This window comes from Bison bison, unplaced genomic scaffold (assembly GCF_000754665.1).
Source record: "Bison bison bison isolate TAMUID 2011002044 unplaced genomic scaffold, Bison_UMD1.0 scf7180017864473, whole genome shotgun sequence".
NCBI classification, from domain to species: domain Eukaryota; kingdom Metazoa; phylum Chordata; class Mammalia; order Artiodactyla; family Bovidae; genus Bison; species Bison bison.
Window position 1 is genome coordinate 9,677,218 of NW_011495034.1, and position 21,974 is coordinate 9,699,191.

General features: G+C 37.0%; 1 protein-coding gene across 2 annotated transcripts in view; it reads left to right on the forward strand.

Annotated features, from left to right (window-relative positions):
• The window catches only part of TBC1D32 (TBC1 domain family, member 32), a 206,302-nt gene that overhangs the window by 112,544 nt on the left and 71,784 nt on the right, over positions 1 to 21,974 (forward strand). For both annotated transcript variants that reach the window (XM_010861791.1, XM_010861790.1), the window contains 3 exons: positions 13,427 to 13,549; positions 15,310 to 15,418; positions 16,280 to 16,376. In XM_010861791.1, the coding sequence (XP_010860093.1) occupies positions 13,427 to 13,549; positions 15,310 to 15,418; positions 16,280 to 16,376 (329 nt within the window). The remainder of the gene's footprint in view (positions 1 to 13,426; positions 13,550 to 15,309; positions 15,419 to 16,279; positions 16,377 to 21,974) is intronic.

Genomic DNA, 21,974 nt, shown 5'->3' on the forward strand with positions numbered 1-21,974 from the left:
AGTCCTGGGTGTTCACTGAAAGGACTGATGTTGAAGCTGAAACTCCAATACTTTGGCCACCTGATGCAAAGAACTGACTCATTTGAAAAGACCCTGACGCTGGGAAAGATGGAGGGCAGGAGGAGAAGGGAACAACAGAGGATGAGATGGTTGGATGGCATCACTGACTCAATGGACATGAGTTTGGGTAAACTCCAGGAGTTGGTGATGGACACGGAGGCCTGGCGTGCTATGGTTCATGGGTTCACAAAGAGTTGGACACCACTAAGTGACTGAACTAAACTGAGTTCAATTTTAGGCATACTTCCTACCTTATGTATTTCTTTACGCCCTCTTCCTATGACTCATTTTACTTGACCTCTCTGTACCATATTATATTCTACCAAGTTTTGACACTTTCCTTTCATTTGGTTAATACATTGAGAAAATAGTTGCTGAATTCCTACTGAGTGCTGCACTGCTATATATGGTCTGTTTGGGCGAATCGTATGACGTTTGTCTCTATTTCTGGAGTTCTTTTTATGAGTCATTTTGGTGACTTTTCCTCTTTTACTACCTACCTTTCTAACTGAATTCTAGATTATGTCTTTAGTCCTTTACCCATTTTTTAAAATTATTATTATTATTTTTATTTTCTACAGTGGTTTCAATGTTCACTTCTTTACTAGCTAACTTTGTATCTTTCTGTCTGTCCTCTGTGCTATCTCTTGACCACACGTCCAGATTTTATTGACCATTTGGATATGCACACACGAGTTTGGGCTTCCCTGGTGACTCAGCTGGTAAAGAATCTGCCTGCATTGCAGTAGACCCTAGTTCAATTCTTGGGTCAGGAAGTTCCCCAGGAGAAGGGATAGGCTACTCATTCCATTTTTCTTGGGCTTCCCTGGTGACTCAGATGGTAAAGAATCCGCCTGCAATGTGACCCCTGGGTTGGGAAGATCCCCTGCTGGAGGACATGGCAACCCACTCCAGTATTCTTGCCTGGAGAATCCCCATAGACAAAGAAGCCTGCTGGTCTATAGTGCATAGGGTCTCAAAGAGTCAGACATGACTGAGCAACTAAGCACAACACAGCACACCACACAAGTTCAGCAAACTTGTTATATTCAAAAGCTGTACTCTGTGTGCACTTAGGGAAATCCGAACAGTTGCCAGCTTCAGGAGATCCCAGAGCACTTTCTGAAACTATGATGTGAATTTGGTACGTAGCTCAAATGAGGAGACTTTCCACAGCCCCTGCTCACTCTTTTTGCTGCTCACTAGTTTTATGGGCAAACTGACCTTGCCCCCTTTTTTATCCTTCATAAACGGTTATAGTTGTATCAGAATCTTTAAGCTCCAGATTTGTAGGTGTGGTTAGTGTGCTTGTAATTCATGTCTCATTGTTGGGTTTGATCAAATGGCATGGAACTGGGTATTGCATTTTTACTAGCTAATTTGTGTGTACTAATCAGAAGGAAATCTTCTGTATTGGATTTTTGTATTGTTTGGTTAAGTAAAATATACACCATGCATTTGATTAAAGTTGATAAAAGTATAACATGTAATTTATGGTGATGCATTTTTGAAAATAGTTAAAATGTTATTAGAAATGTGTTGTTTCAGTGTATTCAAGAAAGAAATACTAGGGAAAAAATGTCAGGGTGAAGAGAAGAGGCGTGTGACTGCTAGCATGAGGAAAGCATTGAACATTTTTGGACTTCATTCAAGTAGAGATGATAGCTAAGAGTATACTGCCCAGAACCATTCTGGTAGCCTGGACAAGTGCCCATTTGCTCACATTAATGATATGATGGTGATGATTAAAAAGTGAGGTACAAAGAATGTGATAATTAAGAACAGGGAATTATTCTGGTGTTGAGATTTGATTTGGGTCATTAGCAAATTCATGGGGGAATAAACTATGTTCAAAATACATCCCAAACCTAGTGAAAAGTTTAGGCCCAAATTTGAGGCCATTTTATTCCTTGCTGCTGCTGCTAAGTCACTTCAGTCATGTCCGACTCTGTGCGACCCCAGAGATGGCAACCCACCAGGCTCCCCCGTCCCTGGGATTCTCCAGGCAAGAACACTGGAGTAGGTTGCCATTTCCTTCTCCAATGCATGAAAGGGAAAAGTGAACGTGAAGTCGCTCAGTCATGTCCGACTCTTCGGGATCCCATGGACTGCAGCCCACCAGGCTCCTCTGTTCATGGAATTTTCCAGGCAAGAGTACTGGAGTGGGCTGCCATCACCTTCTCCAATTTTATTCCTTGAAACAGTTCAAATAAACATTCGTATTAAGTAAACACTGATTTTTACTTCCAGAAATGAATTGAAACTCAGAATGTTTGGTTGGATTTTAAAAATAAATTTGTCTATCAGATCAGATCAGTCTCTCAGTCGTGTCCAACCCTTTGTGACCCCATGAATCGCAGCACGCCAGGCCTATAGACACACATTCTTTTAAACTTACAAATATTATAATGGGTATTAACTTGGCATTATCCAGGCTCAAGTGCCACAGTTTCTGATTTGAAATTCTAAAATTCTAAGAATTCATTTGCTATGTGCATCTAATCTTAACCTCAAGTGATGAGATTCTTTGTAGTCTTTATTTAGCCTGCCTAATTTGAATATCAATATATTTTGCCAAAAAATATTAATATGCTTGATATGAGGTATTGCTCCAGACTCCATGTATACTGTTTTGTTGCTAAGTGCATAAAAATTTAAATTCTTGGTCCTGAGGTTTATGGATAAGGAATTATAGACCTTTACATCATAACTTTGCAATTTTTAAGCCACTGGAATTTTTAAGGGGAGGGAGACTTTCGGGAAAGAAAAATTATATAATGTGTAGTATGTGAAAACCCAACTTTTCAGTGGTGTAAGATCCATTTCCACACTAGGTTGGGAGGCTGTCTTTGCATCTGAGGCAAAACAGTGTATCTTCCTTGTTCAGAGCAGGGCTTATGGCTCAGCTGCATTACTCTCATTATCCCAACTCATTTAGGGCAAATGGGCTCTCCTTGAGTCAGCCCTCACGGGGAACCTCACAGAGGCTCACAGCATGACTAGCGTGAGCTGGTTCACCTCACAGCTTGATCACATTGTTAGTGAAAACAATCTGGCCTAGTTATCTTTGGTTATAAGTAGATTATGCTAGTTATGCTTATTGATACAGAGTCAAGGATATATTGATATCTCCTGACAATATGATTTGACAACCTTGAATCTGCTAGATTAAAGCTCAAGTGACAGAATGTCTACCTCAAGTTTTAGACCTTATTCTAGCCTTTAGGTCACCTAAAATTGAGAGTTAGGGGTTACTTGATATGAATCAGAGAAGCATACCCAAATATTGTCGGGGTTGTTGCTAAAATTCACAGAGTCATGCATTATGTCACTTCTTTGGTGGTAAATAGTGTAAGATTTAATAATACATCATGTATCTTGCATGTGATATCTTGACATTTTAGGCCACTAGAACTCAGAAACTTCACTGAGATGGCCATGAGTTTTTTGGATATCTCTCTCTGGCACACCTACTCTAAAACATGTAGAAGACAAGCTTTGTCCTTTTCACAACGTATCATCAGTAGAGTAGTTTTTCATGATAATTTGAGGGATGATAGGACTAAATTTTGATAAAAGAAAGGATGTGTTACTGTCCATGTTGAATGAAAGCAAGCTGCTCTTGCTTTTCACATTAGCCAAATTAGCAGTATCTTACCACTGAGAGGGCTTCCCTTGTGGCTCAGCTGGTAAAGAATCTGCCTGTGATGCAGGAGACCTGGGTTGGGAAGATCCCCTGGAAAAGGGAAAGGCTACCACTCCAGTATTCTAGCCTGGAGAATTCCATGGGCTGTTTAGTCCATGGGATCACAAAGAGTCGGACACAACCAAGTGACTTTTACTTACCAGTGAAAGATTTTGATAATACACTGGTGTAAAGAGGCTTCATCTTGATTATGTCTTTTGTTACATATAATGAACAGATACCCGAAGGCAGGAAACATGCACACTGAGCAATGCTGTATAAAATGTCTGATAGAGATAGGGGCTTAGTCTTCAGTGCCTGAGGTAAGATGAGAAAGATGTTATTAGATATAATCAATAAACCTGACTCAAATAAGGCAATAGATTTGATTATCCCCACAGCTGTACAAATGCTTTCATGGAATTACTGAAGGGTTGAATCCTTCCCCACTTTAAATAATTGTGTTACGCCTCCAAAAGCTTCGCTATAGGCAAACAAACTCTTATGTCTCACTTCCTTCAACCAGCAACACCATATCCCTGGGATACTAGACTGTTTGGGTTCCTGGGAACCGTAAGACTATAATAATGTGGGTAATATTTGCACATTGTTTAGAATTGTAGGAAATAGAGAATGAGGGAACAGCTAAGGTCTGTGATTACTGTCTGTCTTTTGGTGTACAGAAACTTCTCTTATTTTGATAAAAGTAACCTATAATGCCTAAATAACAACCTAAGGGAGTTTGTGTCTGGAGTAGGTAGAATCAGTCTACTTCTAACTGTGTTCTGAGAGAGACACATACATATACACGGACACTTCTGAAATTTCTTCTGTGAAACTGTTGATATCTTTATATTAACTTTGTTATTGCTACTTAATCTGTTTATAAAAAACTGAAAATATGCCATTAAAACATTTATCTAGTTTACTCTTGAATTTGGATTCATCTTGGATAATTGTTGATTATCTTTGAACTACTTCTTGATATAACCAACTTTATATATGAAATAAGCAGAAGTTTTTTTCTTAACTTTGGGAAATATGGGTCGGAGTCAACAAAAATTGAGCTTAATGATTTGTTATTTGCAAGCCTAATAAAATATAAGTTTTGAGACATGTTTTTCTGATCACTTTTTAAAAATTAATGGATATGAAATTTGCCCACTCCAATTCACTTCGTAAACCTAGCTTTAATGTCATGGTTAGGCTAAAAAGATGTCCTTACTCAAGTGACTCTTCCATATTTACTGTAGCTGCTAGCTTATACAGATATGCTGATGTAATTAATGAACCCATTAAGATCTGTTTATTAGATGATTACATGATTGAGTAGTAAATGGCACTTATTGTCAGGGCTTTATACATGATTATTAAAGTATGCATTCTTTCACTGATGTTTTTAATTTGCTCATATTGCATATATATTTATACTTCATATGAATAAAATGCTATACTTTTTCACATTACCCACCCTAGCATAACATAAGTTTTAAATGAAATATTAAAAATGCAAATACTACATAAAACATGAGCTTAACAAGGTGTTGTAAATTAAATGTCTACATAAAATCCCAGTCAAGTAAACAGAAAACTTACTAGTACTACACATTTGTTGGTCATGACTGCCTCCCTTCTTGCTAATGGGTAAACACTATTCTGACTTATGCTATTTACTACTTTGATTTATTTCTATTTTTTACTACTTATTTTTGTATTTCCAAAAAACACATTTTAATTTTTTTGCTTTTTGTTCTTTATTTTAGTTTTAGCATAGACTATATCCTGTCACATCTGACCTCTTAAATGTAGCATTATGTTTCTAAGGTCAATGCTCATTGCCATATAATATGCCATTAGCAGGCATAGACTGTGTTTTGTTTATATATTATGCTACTACCAGACTTTGGGGTATTTACAGTTCTTCAGTTTTAGCTGTCATAAACAACTTGCTCCACGTGGAACATAGAGCAACATATCTCTGTGTACATACATATACATAAATTTTTTGTGTTACAGGAAAGATACCTATATATTCAAAGAGGTTTCTGAACTTCTGTTCTATTCAGTTAGATTTTTGTTCATCTTTGTGCAAATATTGCATTGTTTTAATTACTATTGCTTTATCATATGTTACAGTAATTATAGGGTGATTCCTTCTACTTTGTTGTTTTTCAAGCATCTTGGCTACTTTTAGTACTTTTCTTTCCATGTAAAGTTTAATATCACCTTGTCACACAAATCAACCCATTGGGATTTTAATTATCATTGGATTGAATCTTTAGATCAATAATGAGTGAACTGGCATCTTTATAATGAGTTTCCAATCTGTAAACATGGCATATATCTCTATTTAAGTATTCTTTAATTACTCTCATTAGAACATTGGGTTTTGTTCCATAGGTCTTATATGTATTTTGTTAATATCTGTAGCCTTATGTTCCTTAATATATACTACAGTGCATGGCAGTATCTCCCAGTCCTTTAAGAGCATGGACTCTGGAACAACATTGCCAGAATGATTTTAGACAAATTCATAACTCTCGATGCTTCCATTTCCTCATATGTGAAATGGAGACATTAACTATACCTTCCTCGGAATTACTGTGAGACTAAATATGTCACATAAATCTAGAACTGGTAGTGAAAGTCACTCAGTAGTATCTGATTCTTTGAAACCCCATGGACTATACTGTCCATGGAATTCTCCAGGCCAGAATACTGGAGTGGGTAACCTTTCCCTTCTCCAGGAGATCTTCCCAACCCAGGGATCAAACCCACATCTCCCTCATTACAGGCAGAATTCTTTACCAGCTGAATGACCAGGGAAGCCCAAGCATCTGTTAAATGTCTGAGATTGTATAGATGTACAAATTATCAATTCATTTAATTATTCTGTTTTAAATACTTTTAGTTTGTTAGTGGAGGCATTTTGTTGAACTCTAACCAGAAGCCTTGTATCTTAAAATAACACACATTTATCTCAGTTTCTGTCAAGGTACACCCTTTTGCATAGTCTCACAAGGCTGCAATCAAGGTGTCAGATGGGGCTATGATCTCATTTGAAGCTCAAGTAGGAACGATCTGTTTCTAAACTCATGGATTGTTGACAGAATGTAAAATCCTCATGATTTTAGCACAGAGGGTCTTGTTTTCTTGCTGCTTAGAGCCCAGAAGCCCTTGCCAGTGTAAGTGTGCCATCAGTTCTTCCTTGTCACTTGGTTTTCCCCAACATAGCTGCTTGCTTCTTCAAAGCCAACAGAAGAAAGAGACACTCCACCAAGAATGGCATAGTCTTATGTAATCACATTCAGGTAATTCCATCTGTCCAATCACCTTTAACTACTCTGACTAGAAGCAAGACACAGATCCTGCGTACATTCTAGAGAAGAGAATCACACAAAGACATAAGTATCAGGAGGGTGGGATCATGAGGACCACCCTAAGTGTCTACCTGCCACAGAGCCATTTTTTTCTAATAAATAGATCCTCTACTGACAATACCCTGTTTTAAGCTACTGCCTTATCTAAATTATCACTGTATCTTTTTCTACACTGGTACCTCTGCTTCTGTCCCTGCCTAATTTTGGCCTGTTCTGTACGCAGCAGTCAGAGTGATCCCAGTAAAATGCAAATCAAGTAATCTCAATTCTATACTTACCAAGTTCCTCATATTATCAGGATGAGTGGCTTAAAGCTCAACATTCAGAAAACGAAGCTCAGGGCATCCGGTCCCATCACTTCATGGGAAATAGATGGGGAAACAGTGGAAATAGTGTCAGACTATTTTTTGGGGCTCCAAAATCACTGCAGATGGTGATTGCAGCCATGAAATTAAAAGACGCTTACTCCTTGGAAGGAAAATTATGACCAACCTAGATAGCATATTCAAAAGCAGAGACATTACTTTGCTAACAAGGGTTCGTCTAGTCAAGGCTATGGTTTTTCCTGTGGTCATGTATGGATGTGAGAGTTGGACTGTGAAGAAGGCTGAGCAATGAAGAATTTATGCTTTTGAACTGTGGTGTTGGAGAAGACTCTTGAGAAGTCCCTTGGACTGCAAGGAGATCAACCAGTCCATTCTGAAGGAGATCAGCTCTGGGATTTCTTTGGAAGGAATGATGCTAAAACTGAAACTCCAGTACTTTGGCCACCTCATGCGAAGAGTTGACTCGTTGGAAAAGACTCTGATGCTGGGAGGGATTGGGGGCAGGAGGAGAAGGGGACGACAGAAGATGAGATGGCTGGATGGCATCACTGACTCAATGGACATGAGTCTGGGTGAATTCCGGAAGTTGATGATGGACAGGGAGGCCTGGCGTGCTGCGATTCATGGAGTCGCAAAGAGTCGGACACGACTGAGTGACTGAACTGACCTGACTGACTGATAGTAAGGTGCAGACTTCCTACAGTGACCTTAGAGTCCTGTATGATCTTGACCCCTAATTTTACTCTAACCTCATCTCCAAATACTTCTCCTTTGCTTATTCCACTTCAGCTACATTGGCTTCCTTGTGCTCAGTTGCTTAGTCATTTCCGACTATAGCCGGCCAGGCTCCTCTGCCCATGAAATTTTCCAGGAAAGAGCCCCTGGAGTGGGGAGCCACTTCCTATTCCAGGGGATCTTCCCAACCTAGGGGTTGAACTCGTGTCTCTTGCATCTCCTGCTTTGGCGGTAGATTCTTTACCTCTAGCACCACATTGACTCCTTTCCTGTTCTTCAAACAGGCACGTGTGCTCTCAGCTTTAGTCACTAGCTCAAGCTGTTTTCTGTCTTAGAGCATTTTTTCCTCAGATAGTCCCATGGGTTGTTTCTTTATTTCTTTTAGGCCTTTGCCCCGTGTCACCTTCTTGATGAGGTCTTTCCTAACTGCCTTATTTTAAATTGGGTACAGTGATCCATCCCCATTGCTCTCTTGTTACAACTCCTTACTCATTTCCCTGCTTTAGTTGTATCAGTGCTGTGTTTTAAGTTTGTGTTTTGTTTCTTTCTCCCCTCTTCTAGTACTTTGGCATTCCGTAAGGACTGGGATTTTTGTCAATTTGTGTTCAGTGCGGTATCTTCAGCACTTAAAGCAGTAGTAGGCACTTAGTAGGTATTCAGCCAGTATTTCTTAAAATTAAGTAAATTGAATTTTGTGTCATGGGGATGAGTAGTTTCCAGATCAACGGTTTTATCATCTTCTGATGATGAACAGCATTATTTCTTTTCAGGTAACATTCTTTTTCTCATCTTTTTTGCATTGGCTTAAACTTGTAAAACAATGCTAAATAATGGACAGTTTTGCTTTTCTCATTACCTCAGTGGGAATGCTTTTCCCCTTTATACTTTTGTATACTTTGAATACTCTTGCATTGAAATGAATTTGTCTCCTTAAAGAAATAACCTTTTTTTAAATTTACTCAACATTTTTTTGGAAAATATGGAGTAGACTGTGAAATGTTGAATCTTAAATCAAGGTGCTTTTAGGCATCTGGTCAGATGATTATATGATTATTTTCTATTACATATGGATGCCATGAATTACCTCAGGAGATGTTTTAACATTAAGCTAACCTTTTCTTCCTGGAATGAACTGTATTTGATCACAGTATGCTGTTCTTTTAATTTACTGCTGGATCAAATTTGTGAAACTCTCCATTGTTCCTAGTATTTGATTTTAAAAGTAAGATTTTAAAAGTCTTCCCTCATTTGTTAAAGTTTCTATTTGCTGTTGCTGCTGCTGCTGCTAAGTCGCTTCAGTCGTGTCTGACTCTGTGCAACCCCATAGACGGCAGCCCACCAGGCTCCCCCGTCCCTGGGATTCTCCTGGCAAGAACACTGAAGTGGGTAGCCATTTCCTTCTCTGAAAGTTTCTATTTACTCATTCTCTAATGAGAATTCAGTCCAGGCATGCATGTGCTTTCACAGATACTCTAACTCACCTTGGATCATCTCATTGTTCATCTAGATTCTATGGACTCCTCCTTTCAAATCATAAATTAGAGGATGCTGAGGTTATTTTCACTACCCGTTCACTTAATAGCCTGAAGAAAGTAGAAAGGTTACTAGATGCACCCTAAATCTTTATAGCTTAAAGCCTTATTACTTAGTTTCCCACAACTTGATTCTTATTTTTCTAACAAAACATCTAGAGTTATCCTTAGTGTTTTTCTTATTTTTGCTCCAAATATTCAGTCTATCAGGAAATTCTATCTGCTCCTGACATATTTAAAATTCCTTTATATATTTGCATCTGTTTGTATTTTCTTTTGTTTATTCATGTCATTGCTGCTGCTGCTGCTAAGTCGCTTCAGTTGTGTCCGACTGTGCAGCCCCATAGACGGCAGCCCACCAGGCTCCCCCGTCCCTGGGATTCTCCAGGCAAGAACACTGGAGTGGGTTGCCGTTTCCTTCTCCAATGCATGAAAGTGAAAAGTGAAAGTGAAGTCACTCAGTCATGTCCGACTCTTAGTGACCCCATGGACTGCAGCCCACCAGGCTCCTCCGTCCATGGGATTTTCCAGGCAAGAGTACTGGAGTGGGGTTGCCATTGCCTTCTCCCATTCATGTCATTACTACAGGTTAAAAATTATCACAGTTTTGTAATGTGTGTTAATATCTGATTTTAGACTTCCTCCCAGTGTGGTTTCATTGTCCTGCTGGTGTTGAATGTTACTATGGATATGTCTGAGAGCAGCTTGATTCCCTGCCCCCAGCCCCACCTCTCTTAGTGACTCTTCCTGGATACCCCAGTGGTCTTTCTTTCTCTAAGTGTAGTAGCTTTACTAGGCTCTGTCTCAGTGTTGACTCTTCTGATTTCAGTTGACTTATGGACATGCTGTCACTTTATATATTTAGATTTGTGGTGATTTTTTCTTGGAAAGAATTTTACTAGTATCTCTAAAGGTGTGTCCTGTTAGGTTATTTCTGTTTTCTCTTCAAACAATAATTTGAACTCTTTGTTTTCATTATATTTTTCATACTTTTCTGTTCCCTATAACATTTATTCTGCTTTTAGCAGCATCTGTCCTTTTTTGCTATTTGTAGTTGTGCTTTAATTCCTACGGCACTTTCATTTCTTCTGCTTCTTCCCTTAGCTCTGCCAGTTCATGTTTTATTTTTTCTGGTTGTTTTGCTGCTTCTTCCCTGTGCTTATACAGCTCTACTTTGTGCAAAGAACTTGTTGGACACTATTGCTTTACATTAAACGTTTTAAATAAAGAGATAATTGATGTATAATATTCTGTAAGTTATACAGCCTGTTGCTCTAATACATTTTATTTAACTTAAAAATTACAGACAATTGTTTGGTCGTAGTTTTCAAGTTATAATGACAGCTCTCCATGTGTATATGTGTGTGTGTGTGTGTTTGCCATCTGCTCATCCTCTTATTTCATCCTTTTTCTTGGAGCACCTTTGGATGCATCCTGTGATATTTCTTTTTGGAGGGATGTGAGTTTTTTCATCAGCTATTATTGGTATGGTCATATTCCCAATTAGTTGAACTCTTTCTGTGGGCCTAAGTTTTGGGATTTGTGTATGTTTTTGTGTTGTCCCTGCCAATCTCAATATGGAGGGTAGTCAGTTTTAACTATTAATAATTGTCTCTGTAACCTATAACCAGTAACTAGTAATTGATTTGTCTGTGACTCCACCTTCTACCTGTTTGTTTTATTATAGGAACCATAATAGGACCAGGGATCTTCCTGCTTCTGTCTCATGTATTCTGTTTCCATTAGGAACCATAATAGGACCAGGGATTTTCCTGCTTCTGTCTCATGTATTCTGTTTCCATTGTTGCAAACAGAGGATTAGGTTTTTCATCTGAGTATACTCATTTTTAAAAATTTTTTTATGAATTTGGGGGGGGGGATTAATCTTTTTATTTTTCATTGGCAGTCATGATGTCCTTTCTTAGTTTCTTTCCTCCCATAGTCATCTTTGCCCAAGTTTGACTGCTCTTGACTGTCCTTCAGCTCATTTTGTAGCTAAATATTTTTATAATCTTTTCTTTCCTTCTCAATTCTTGGGGTTATTTTTAGACTTAGAGAAGGGAAATACCAATTTATACTACTATTTTAAAATAGAAGTCTAAGTAGTTTTTTTTGTTTATCTAGCACAAATATTTTTACTTTTATAAACTAAATATGAAACATTATCTAAATTGATGATAGTAGATTTTCTCTTAGTTTTATATGCATTTGGTCATTTTCAGTAGGTTCTGGGGAGTGATACTGAATTGCTCTTAAATGCGTCCATCAGATATTTTTCTGAAGATGCTATCGAATAGGTAAAGCATGTGATTGCACCAAAATTGAAAAACTATAAAAGATGTACTGTGAGAAATATATTCCCTTAGTCTGTCAGATTACACCCGCACCCCATCTAACAGTTCTTGCCAGTTTCATTCTGTTCTTGGAGAGAAATTCTATGTAAAAACAAATATGTATTTACATGTATATTTAAATGTTTCTCAGTTTTTGTTCAAATGCTATCACTGTACACATTTTGTTCCTCTGCTTTTTTACTTAACATACCTTGGAGATAATTTCTGTATTACTCAAAAATACACTTTTACAGTTTTTGGTTGAATCATGTCAAGACAGAATCTTCACATTTGTTTTTCTTTTTAATTTATAACTTCCTTTACCCCCTCTTTTTTAAGTGAAACTTCTTTTTCTTTTCTTTTTTTCCTGAAGAAATACATAATGTGCAGAAGTCTCCAAATTCTAGCTTTGGGGTTGACTCTTTCTCCCTTGGATGTCTTTTTACATATTTCTCTGAGCCTTATATTTCCTATACACTGATAATGAGATATCTTGGATTGGTTAGTTTCAGGTTCAGTTTTCTTGGCAAGAATATTTCATAGATGGTACACTGTACATCCTCTTGCATCACAGTAGGAGCCACGTGATTTCTATGTTTAGTGATGTTAAGATAGATCAGTATGTTTAGGTGTTTTCAGCTCTTTCTGACCGTTATAAAGTTAGCCATTGACATTTCACCTGGTGAACATTTCCTGGATTGATAGCGAAAAAATTCTGTCATTCCTTCTATATTTAATTTGGTGTAAAGTGATGGCAATCTGTAGTTTTTATAGATTTGCTAATGTTCCCTATTTTTTAAAGAGCACTGTCTTTTTTAATAGTTGTATTTATTTATTTATGGCTGTGCTGGGTCCTCGTTGCTGCTTGGGCTTTTCTCTAGTTGCAGCAAACGAGGGCTGCTCTCTAGTTGCTGTGCATGGGCTTCTTGTGGTGGCTTCTCTTGTAGAACAAGAGTGAGTGGCTTCAGTAGTTGTAGCCCACAGGCTCAGTAGTTGTGGTGTATGGGCTTAGTTGCTCCACGGCATGTGGAATCTTCCCAGGTGAGGGATTGATTCATGTCTTTTGCATTGGCAGGGTGGATTCTTTACTGCTGAGCCACCAGGGCAGACCCCTTAATTTTTAAATTATTAGTTGAGAAGGTTCCTAGATTTAAATCAATTTTTAACATAGATTAGAAATTACCCATGGTCTTTAAATAGTATTTCAATAAGAAAATCTTTTGAAGTCAGTTATTTAAAATATATGTGAAATAACTGCATAATTTTACTTACAAAACTTGTGGTTCCATGTATAGGTGTTTGAGACACCAAGAGACTCTCTAAACTTTTAGGATGTATTTTAGAATATCTATTTTTATTGTTCCTTTTTATATAGGTTGTTAAGTGTGGTATGCTGTGATCTAGACACTCTTCTTCTGTTGGAGGCTCAGTATCAAGTATCTGAATTGTTACTAAATGCTCAAGAAGAAAATACCTTAGAAACCTCTGCAAGTCACAGGTAAAAAAAAAAATACTAAGGCAGAATAATAGTTTTCTTTACAAATATTCTGTTAAGACAGTAATTTCGGTACAGTTTATTTCATGTTTTCCATTATTTTAATTCAGTAGATTTAAATAAGAGTAAAAAGCAATTAAAGCATAAATATCAGTTAAAAAGATTGTGAATGACGTTTTTGGAAATGGCTTGCAGAGTACTGCTTTCTAAGTTTCTGTTTAGTTTTTTATGTTTTAGTTAAGTACTGACTTTATTAAGTTGTGTCACCTTTAAATTCAGACTACATGAGAAAGATGACCCATTAAACAAAATGTCTGATTTTTGTGTCTCTTGTAGAGGCAATTTTTACTTCATTTTCTTAATTATGTTAGTTCACAGTCATAAATTCTGATTATTATGAAACGATGTTATGGTAATATCTTGAAAACTTTTTTCTACTAAAATGTCATACTTGACATTACCTTGAATTGGTTGACATATGCTGGATACACATTCAATAGCTGGCATTATTTTTGTGTCCGTAATCTTTAAAAAAAAGTGTTCCTCCACCCTGGCTAGGCCTTGGAAAAGTAGTATAGATCAGGCTATATTGCTGAATGCTCTAGTTTTGATATAGAGGATAGTATTAACAGCTGCAGGAAGTGTGGAGGATGCAAAGTTTAGAATTTGAAATAGGATACTTGTCCTAGAACTTACAGCAGAAAGCAAAAAGAAACTAAAGAGCCTCTTGATGATGGTGAAAGAGGAGAATGAAAAAGCTAGTGTGAAACTCAGCATTCAAAAAACTAAGATCATGGCATACTGTCCCATCACTTCATCGCAAAAAGAAGGGGGAAAAGTGAAAACAATGATGGGTTTTATTTTCTTGGACTCCAAAATCACTGTGAATAATGACTGCAGCCATGAAATTCAAAGATGCTTGCTCCTTGGAAGGAAAGCTGTGACAATCCTAGGTGGTGTATTAGAAAGCAAAGACATCACTTTGCCAGCAAAGGTCTGTACAGTCAAAGCTATAGTTTTTTCTGCAGTCATGTACAGATGTGAGAGTTGGACCATAAAGAAGTTTGAATGCCAAAGAATTGATGCTTTTGAACCGTGGTGCTAGAGAAGACTCTTGAGAGTCCCTCGGACTGCAGGGAGATCAAACCAGTCAATCCTAAAGGAAATCAACCTGAAAATTCATTGAAAAGACTGATGCTGAAGTTGAAGCTCCAATACTTTGGCCACCTGATGCGAAGAGCTGATTCACTGGAAAGGACCCTGATGCCCGGAAAGATGGAAGGCAAAACGAGAAGGGAACAGCAGAGAATGAGATGGTTAGATATCATCACTGACTTGATGGACATGAATTTAAGTAAACTCTGGAACTTAGTGGAGGACAGAGGAGCCTGGGGTGCTACAGTCCATGGAGACACAAAAAGTCAAACACGACTTAGCAACTGAGTAACAACAACTAGAACTGAAGGGAACATTGACTAAAAATGTGGTAAAGTTGTTGTGGAACTACTGCCTGTCTTCATGTCATTTCTTTTTGACATATAGCATTTGTTAAGAAAATATTCTTCATATCATTCATCTCATTATATCAATTATATCTCCAATTCTTTGCTCCTTAGGTCGGAAAGCTCTAGGATAAAGTGAATGTATCTCTCCCTTTTCTATAGAAACTATATTGCTTTTTTCCTTATGCATTGCACTGACATGATCTTAAAATTAAATCATATTTAATTAAGGCAGTAACAATTGGTATGTTTATTTTTCAGGGAGTTTATAATTGATAGTTTATCAGTAGAGAGAAATCATGTTCTTGTTAGAATAAATCTTATTGGTGGGCCAATGGAACGAATTTTGCCTCCAAGGTTACTGGAGAAGGTAAGTGGAGTAAAGGGAGGGGAGAATGTTTTTCGAATGCATTTTGAAGCAAGGTAGCCAACTCAAATGACAGATAGGATACAAGTAAACAGTTCCTAATGAAAATAGTATTTTTCATGACAAGATGTCACAAGTGGTAGTTTCTGTTGCAGAGTAGGATATTATTTTATTAAAAACTTGTCATTTTCCTTGTGTGTCTTTGAATTTTTTTCACTTTTAAAAACTTTCTCCTTCATGATACTTAATTTTTATTAAAGTGAAGTGAAGTGAAGTCTCTCAGTCGTGTCCAACTCTTTGCGACCCCATGGACTGTAGCCTACCAGGCTCCGCTGTCCATGGGATTTTCCAGGCAATAGTACTGGAGTGGGTTGCCATTTCATTCTCCAGGGGATCCTCCTGACCCAGGGATCAAACCTGGGTCTCCCGCATTGTAGACAGACGCTTTACTGTTTGAGCCACATGGCTAATTTTGTTGAATTGCATTGACAATATTGAGTACCTCTTTTTTCATCAGTATCCATACAGTTTGGTTTTCTCTGGAAGGGTTTTTTGTTATTGTACTAAGGGCACTTGTTTTGACTCTTCACACCAAGAATGATGAGGTCGAAATGATTACAGTGCAAGAGAAATAGCTTTGTGAGCAATCTGTTTATAGAATTATCAAATTGGTCTTCAGTATTTAATGTTTCTATATTTTATTTTAGTTAGTATCCATTAGAATGTTGAATTATAAGATAGCTTTTGGTTATATTACAACTCTAGAATTTATGAAACAAAAGCTAATTTAAATGTCACTTCAAAAAGTCTTAAAATTTGATATTAAACTACTTCCTAAAGTCATCTGTCTTGCTTCTTTTTTAGGGTGATGAACCATATCCTTGGCCAATGTTTTCATCATACCCTTTACCAAACTGCTATTTGTCAGACTCTGTTACAAGAAGTACTGATCTAAAACAAGGTAAAGTATTTATTATCAAGTGCCATGTTTTAGTGCTTTTTTTATACTTTGAAAAAAAGACAAAGTAATTTGAAGACATTAATACTATTTTTCTTTCAGTTTGTACATGTGGATAGATTTATGTCTATTCCTTTGTAAGTTTTCCTTATTTCACATATTCTTTACTAAACTAATATTTATATGATGCTGAATAATTCTTATCAGAACCTTTTTTTGCTTTTTTTAAAAGGGGAATTAGTGATTTTCGATGAATTAATTCTAGATATGTAGAAGTAGCCCACCAGGCTTCTCTGTTTCTGCGCATTCTCCAAGCAAGAGTACTGGAGTGGGTTGCCATGCCCTCCTCAGAACTTTATTCAACAGATTAATTTTTTTTTTATACTTGTGCCACATGTAACTCCTGTATGCTCGAGAATTGAAATAGAAATGTTATATAAATATAGTAAATAAAAAAATTTTAAATGTCAGCTATTCATGACCTTTTAGAGAACAGTCAAGTAATTAGACAATTGTATAGTATTACAGTGTGATAGGAACTAAGTAGAAAATGTGTAGCCTGCTAGGATAGTTCATAAAGCAGATGCTCTTCCAAAGAACATTAAGTTTAATGTAAGACATGAGGTAGGTGTTTTCTGGGTATTAAAAGAGCATTTTTGACAGGGACCGACAGTGAGACTAAAAGGAGAAAATTGAATTAAGAAGTATAAGTAGTTCAAGGATGTGTGAAATATGATATGTGAGGACAAGCGTGACCAGAGATAAGACTTAGGTAAGCCAAGTTTAATCATAAGGCCTAGATACCTCAAGTTCAGGTGTTTAGACCTTATCATAAGAGCAATAAAAAAATCAAGCAGTTTTTAGACTTGAGAATTCTAAGATGAAATATGAAGATATTAAACCATTAATTTGAAAAGTTAACTTTTGATATTAACATGATCTTTGCATTACCGTCACACTTGCATTGGAAAAAAAATAACGTATATAATTGATTTCACTGGGTTAGGTTCCACAGTTATTATTGACAAGTAAGACATTTTTCTTCTTTCATAAAGCCATTTACCTTTCCCTATGTTTACTTACCTTAAATCAATTAATAGAGGCCATCAACTGTTAAACATTTTTATTTCTTTCCAGTGTTTAATATATAGACTATGTGTCTCACAGTTGCACAGAGGCAAACATTCTATTTTTTTTTTTTTTCTCTCTAGAGGATAGGGAAAGAGAACTCGAGGGAATTTTAAAAGCTTTTAATATTGTCTTTTACAATTTTGCCTCTGTGTTTTTCTGTTTGACCTAATTCACAGATGTGGGGTTAAGGTTAAGTATTTTTTAAGAAAAGACCCTTGAAAGAATATCGTTTTGGACTCTTCACACTGACTTGCATCTCTCAGTGAACCCAATCTTTTACTCTTATGTTTTTCTATGCTACTTTCAGTCTTTTAGCCAGTCTTAAATATTCTGACATTCTTTCTTTAGGTTTCATTATTTATTCATCTACTCATTCCTTTATTCAACATGGTTTGTGAGTGCTGATTATCAGTTACTTCACTAAGCCCTGGAGATAAGATGAGGTGTTAACACATGGTCTGTTCTCCCTGCTCCAACCCTTCAACCCTTTTCCTTGTCTGGAAATAACATTGGTATCTTTGCTAAGTTTCACTTGGAAACAAATATATCTTTTCTTTTGAACAGCAAATTGACTCATTATCCATCTTATTTTGTGACTGCCATATTAGGTAATTTGTTTCTTCAAAGTAGTTTGATAAAAAATATGCTTTATTTGAAACTGACCAAGGCAGACAAATCAGAAAATAAGATTAAATTGATAGTTCCCTGAGAAGCTCAGAGGACTATAACTTTATTCCCTGTTCTACTCTTATAAGTGATTTAGAAAGGGGAGTAATAATAGCTTCTCTCTCTAGCCCAGAAGATCACTTGCAGAACGGTTATTAACCTCTAGTGAGCCCACAGTGCTTCCAGGCAGCCACACGGTGTGTCCCCAGTTCAGGGCACTGTCCTAGTCTCCTAGATGACTTAGTTTCAAATCTTCTCATTCATCGACCCTTCCTCACCTCTTCCCAATCTTTCTGTCAGATAACTGTTTTCCTTTTTTTCCCCCCAAACTGAGGAAATAGAAGCTATCAGCTTCCATATACTCTTGATACATATTGGCTGACTCAGCTACATCTGTACCAATTTAGGTTTTGCATTACTATGAATGAAACTGCAAATATTGCTTAAAAAGGCCAGGTTCTTCAGTTGTGCAATACATTCCATCCTCTTTATCAGCAAAGATATTGCTTCTAACAGTTCTTCCGTTTTCCTTATTGTTTCTTCATGGGATTATGGGGTTAGGGGATGGGAGCTTGGTAGAGCTTTCCACTGTAGCTTTTCCATAAGCCAACCAGCATGCTATTAATTTTTCTATATTTAAAATATTTTCTTTTGAACTTACTTTCCCTCTCTACAATTCCATTTCTGTCCTCCCACTGCAAAATTCCTTCAAGGAATTGTCTAATTTTAGTATTGTAGTTATTCTCTTTCTGTGTTCTCTTGAATCCATCCACTTGAAAGCTAATCAGGCTTTCACCCCTGCCATTCTACCAGGGTTAAATCAGTGGGTCAGATCTCAGTACTCATCCTGTTACATTTAGCATTATCACTTAACATGTTTGATGCCTCTGCTTTTTGAAACATTTTCTTATTTGGCTTTCAGAAAGTACATTATCTGATTATTCCCCCCACCCCCTTGAATTTCTAGCAAATACTTCATCTTTGTCAGATCTTTCAGGTCTCTCCAAACTCTAAACTTTGGAGTGCCCCTCAGTTCTCAGTTGTCTTTTTGTGTGTGTGTGCATATTCTTTTGGGGGTTTCATTTAGTCTTATGACTAAAATACTGTCCAATATACACAGATTTATATCTTTAACCTGTGTCTCTAGTTGACTCTGTACTCATATCTGTTCTTTGCTAGGGTGGTTAGTAAATATATCAAATATATCAAATTTAACAACTCTGAGATAAACTTCTGATACTCTTTCAAAATCTATTCCTTTGGTACATTTCCTCATTTTAGAAATGACAACTTTGTGCTTCCATTTCTTTAGGCAATAAAGGTGAAAACTTTTTTTGACTCTTTTTCTCTTCATAACCCACATTTGTGAGTGAGTGAAATCGCTGTCATGTCTGACTCTTTGCAACCTCATGGACTGTAGCCCTCCAGGATCCTCCATCCATGGGATTTTCCAGAATATCCATGGGATATTTCCATCCATGGGAATATCCAAAATCCTCCATCCATGGGAATTTCCAAAATATCCATGGGATATTTCCAAGAATACTGGAATGGGTTGCCATTTCCTTCTGCAGGGGATCTTCCTGACCCAGGGATCAAACTCAGGTCTCCCACATTGCAGGCTGACTCTTTACTGGCTGAGCCATTTCTGTCGCAAATGCTCTTGATTCTCCATATCTCAAACAAAACCACTTTTCACTCATCCACTACTCACTCTCATCTCTCACTGTGCTGTTTTAGTAACCTGTTCAGTTTGTTAACACAGAAGCAAGAGTAATGCTGTTGAAATGTGGTTGGATTATTTTTACTCCTCTAACTAAAACCCTCTAATGACTTCCCTATAATCTACAAGGCCCAATTCCTGTCACATGTCCTATTTTAGTTTAATACAATTTCAAGTCTCTTTATTTAATTTCATATTTTCCCACCGTACTGGGCAGCAACTTCTAGTTACCTTTCTGTTAGTGCTTAGAACCCAAGTGTTTGAATAAGACATTATTCTCAATTTTACAGCAATACTTAATACTTCCTACTAATGGTGGTCCTGACATTACTGTGATTCTGTTAAGCAGGACAGAATGATCTAGCCAGTCAGTGGATAGCCCAAGAGATACCACAGGAAGGGATTTTACATAGATACATTTTGAGTCAAATATGAATCATACTTATGTCATTCTGATATTGCAGATGTTTCACTGACCTTATACTTACAGAAGAACAGCAGAAAATGGGAGAGGATATCAGAAGCATGTCCAAATTTCGAAAGTACCTAAGGGAGTATACTGATAATGTCCCGGTAACCTCTGTGAGAATAATGGAGCCAGACATATTTCTAGCAGATATAGAACTAAGTTGAAAGTAATGTTCCTCGTCAAACACTATTCAATAAGTTGAACATAAATTATGCATTTAAGCTAGTAATTATGCATTTAAGCTGTTTAAGCTAGTAATACTTTAAGATACAAAGAGCTGTTTTAAAGGCAAGAGTTCATATACTTGCCATTTTGCTTTTTCAATTTGGAGGTAATGATTCACTGATTCTGATAGGTGTTGTTTTAGTCATTTGCACTGCAGTACTTTGAGATATCATATCATTGTTGTGGAAAAAAATCACTTTAGCTGTGTGCACATGCTGACATTCACCTAATTTGTCTCCCAACTTTTAGATTTATCCTCCTTGCTACAGTTAGCATTTCCTCATCTGTTAAATTGCCTCTTGTTAGTTGCTTGGCATCAGTGTTAGTTATTAGATGATTTATTTTCATCTGTAAATAAGAATCTTGAGGCACCATTTGGTTCAGTTATTTTTCTTTATACACATTTTTAGGGTCACCATATTAAAATGTAAAAGCCTTTAAAAAACTGATAAGTATTATTTATGTACATATGTCACATATGTGGTAATCATAAATCAACTTAAATGGAAATTTTTCTTCCAAAATATCATCTCTCTGTTATCTGAGAGTTGAGAAAAGTAGGAAGAAATGTGTTAGTATAGTAACTTATCGTTCCTGTGTAGAAGATAAGAAAGAGGGAAGGGAAGTTGGAGAAAGAATTGAGCAGTGGTTAAAACCAAATGCCAGTTAGCATGTCAGTGAACTCCTAGAGATTAACTCATGATTCCTTTCCTATATGAAACAGAAAGACTGAGACACCTAAGGAAAAGACACCTAAGGAAAATTCCAATCCCACAGAAAGGCAATGCTAAAAAATGCTCAAACTACTGCACAATTGCACTCATCTCGCGCGCTAGTAAAGTAATGCTCAAATTTCTCCAAGTCAGGCTTCAGCAATACGTGAACCGTGAACTTCCAGATGTTCAAGCTGGTTTTAGAAAAGGCAGAGGAACCAGAGATCAAATTGCCAACATCTGCTGGATCATCGAAAAAGCAAGAGTTCCAGAAAAACATCTATTTCTGCTTTATTAACTAAGCCAAAGCCTTTGACTGTGTGGATCACAATAAACTGTGGAAAATTCTGAAAGAGATGGGAATACCAGACCACCTGACCTGCCTCTTGAGACACCTATATGCAGGTCAGGAGGCAACAGTTAGAACTGGACATGGAACAACAGACTGGTCCAAATAGGAAAAGGAGTACGTCAAGGCTGTATATTGTCACCCTGCTTATTTAACTTCTATGCAGAGTACATCATGAGAAATGCTGGGATGGAAGAAGCACAAGCTGGAATCAAGATTGCCGGGAGAAACGTCAATCACCTCAGATATGCAGATGACACCACCCTTATGGCAGAAAGTGAAGAGGAACTAAAAAGCCTCTTGATGAAAGTGAAAGAGGAGAGTG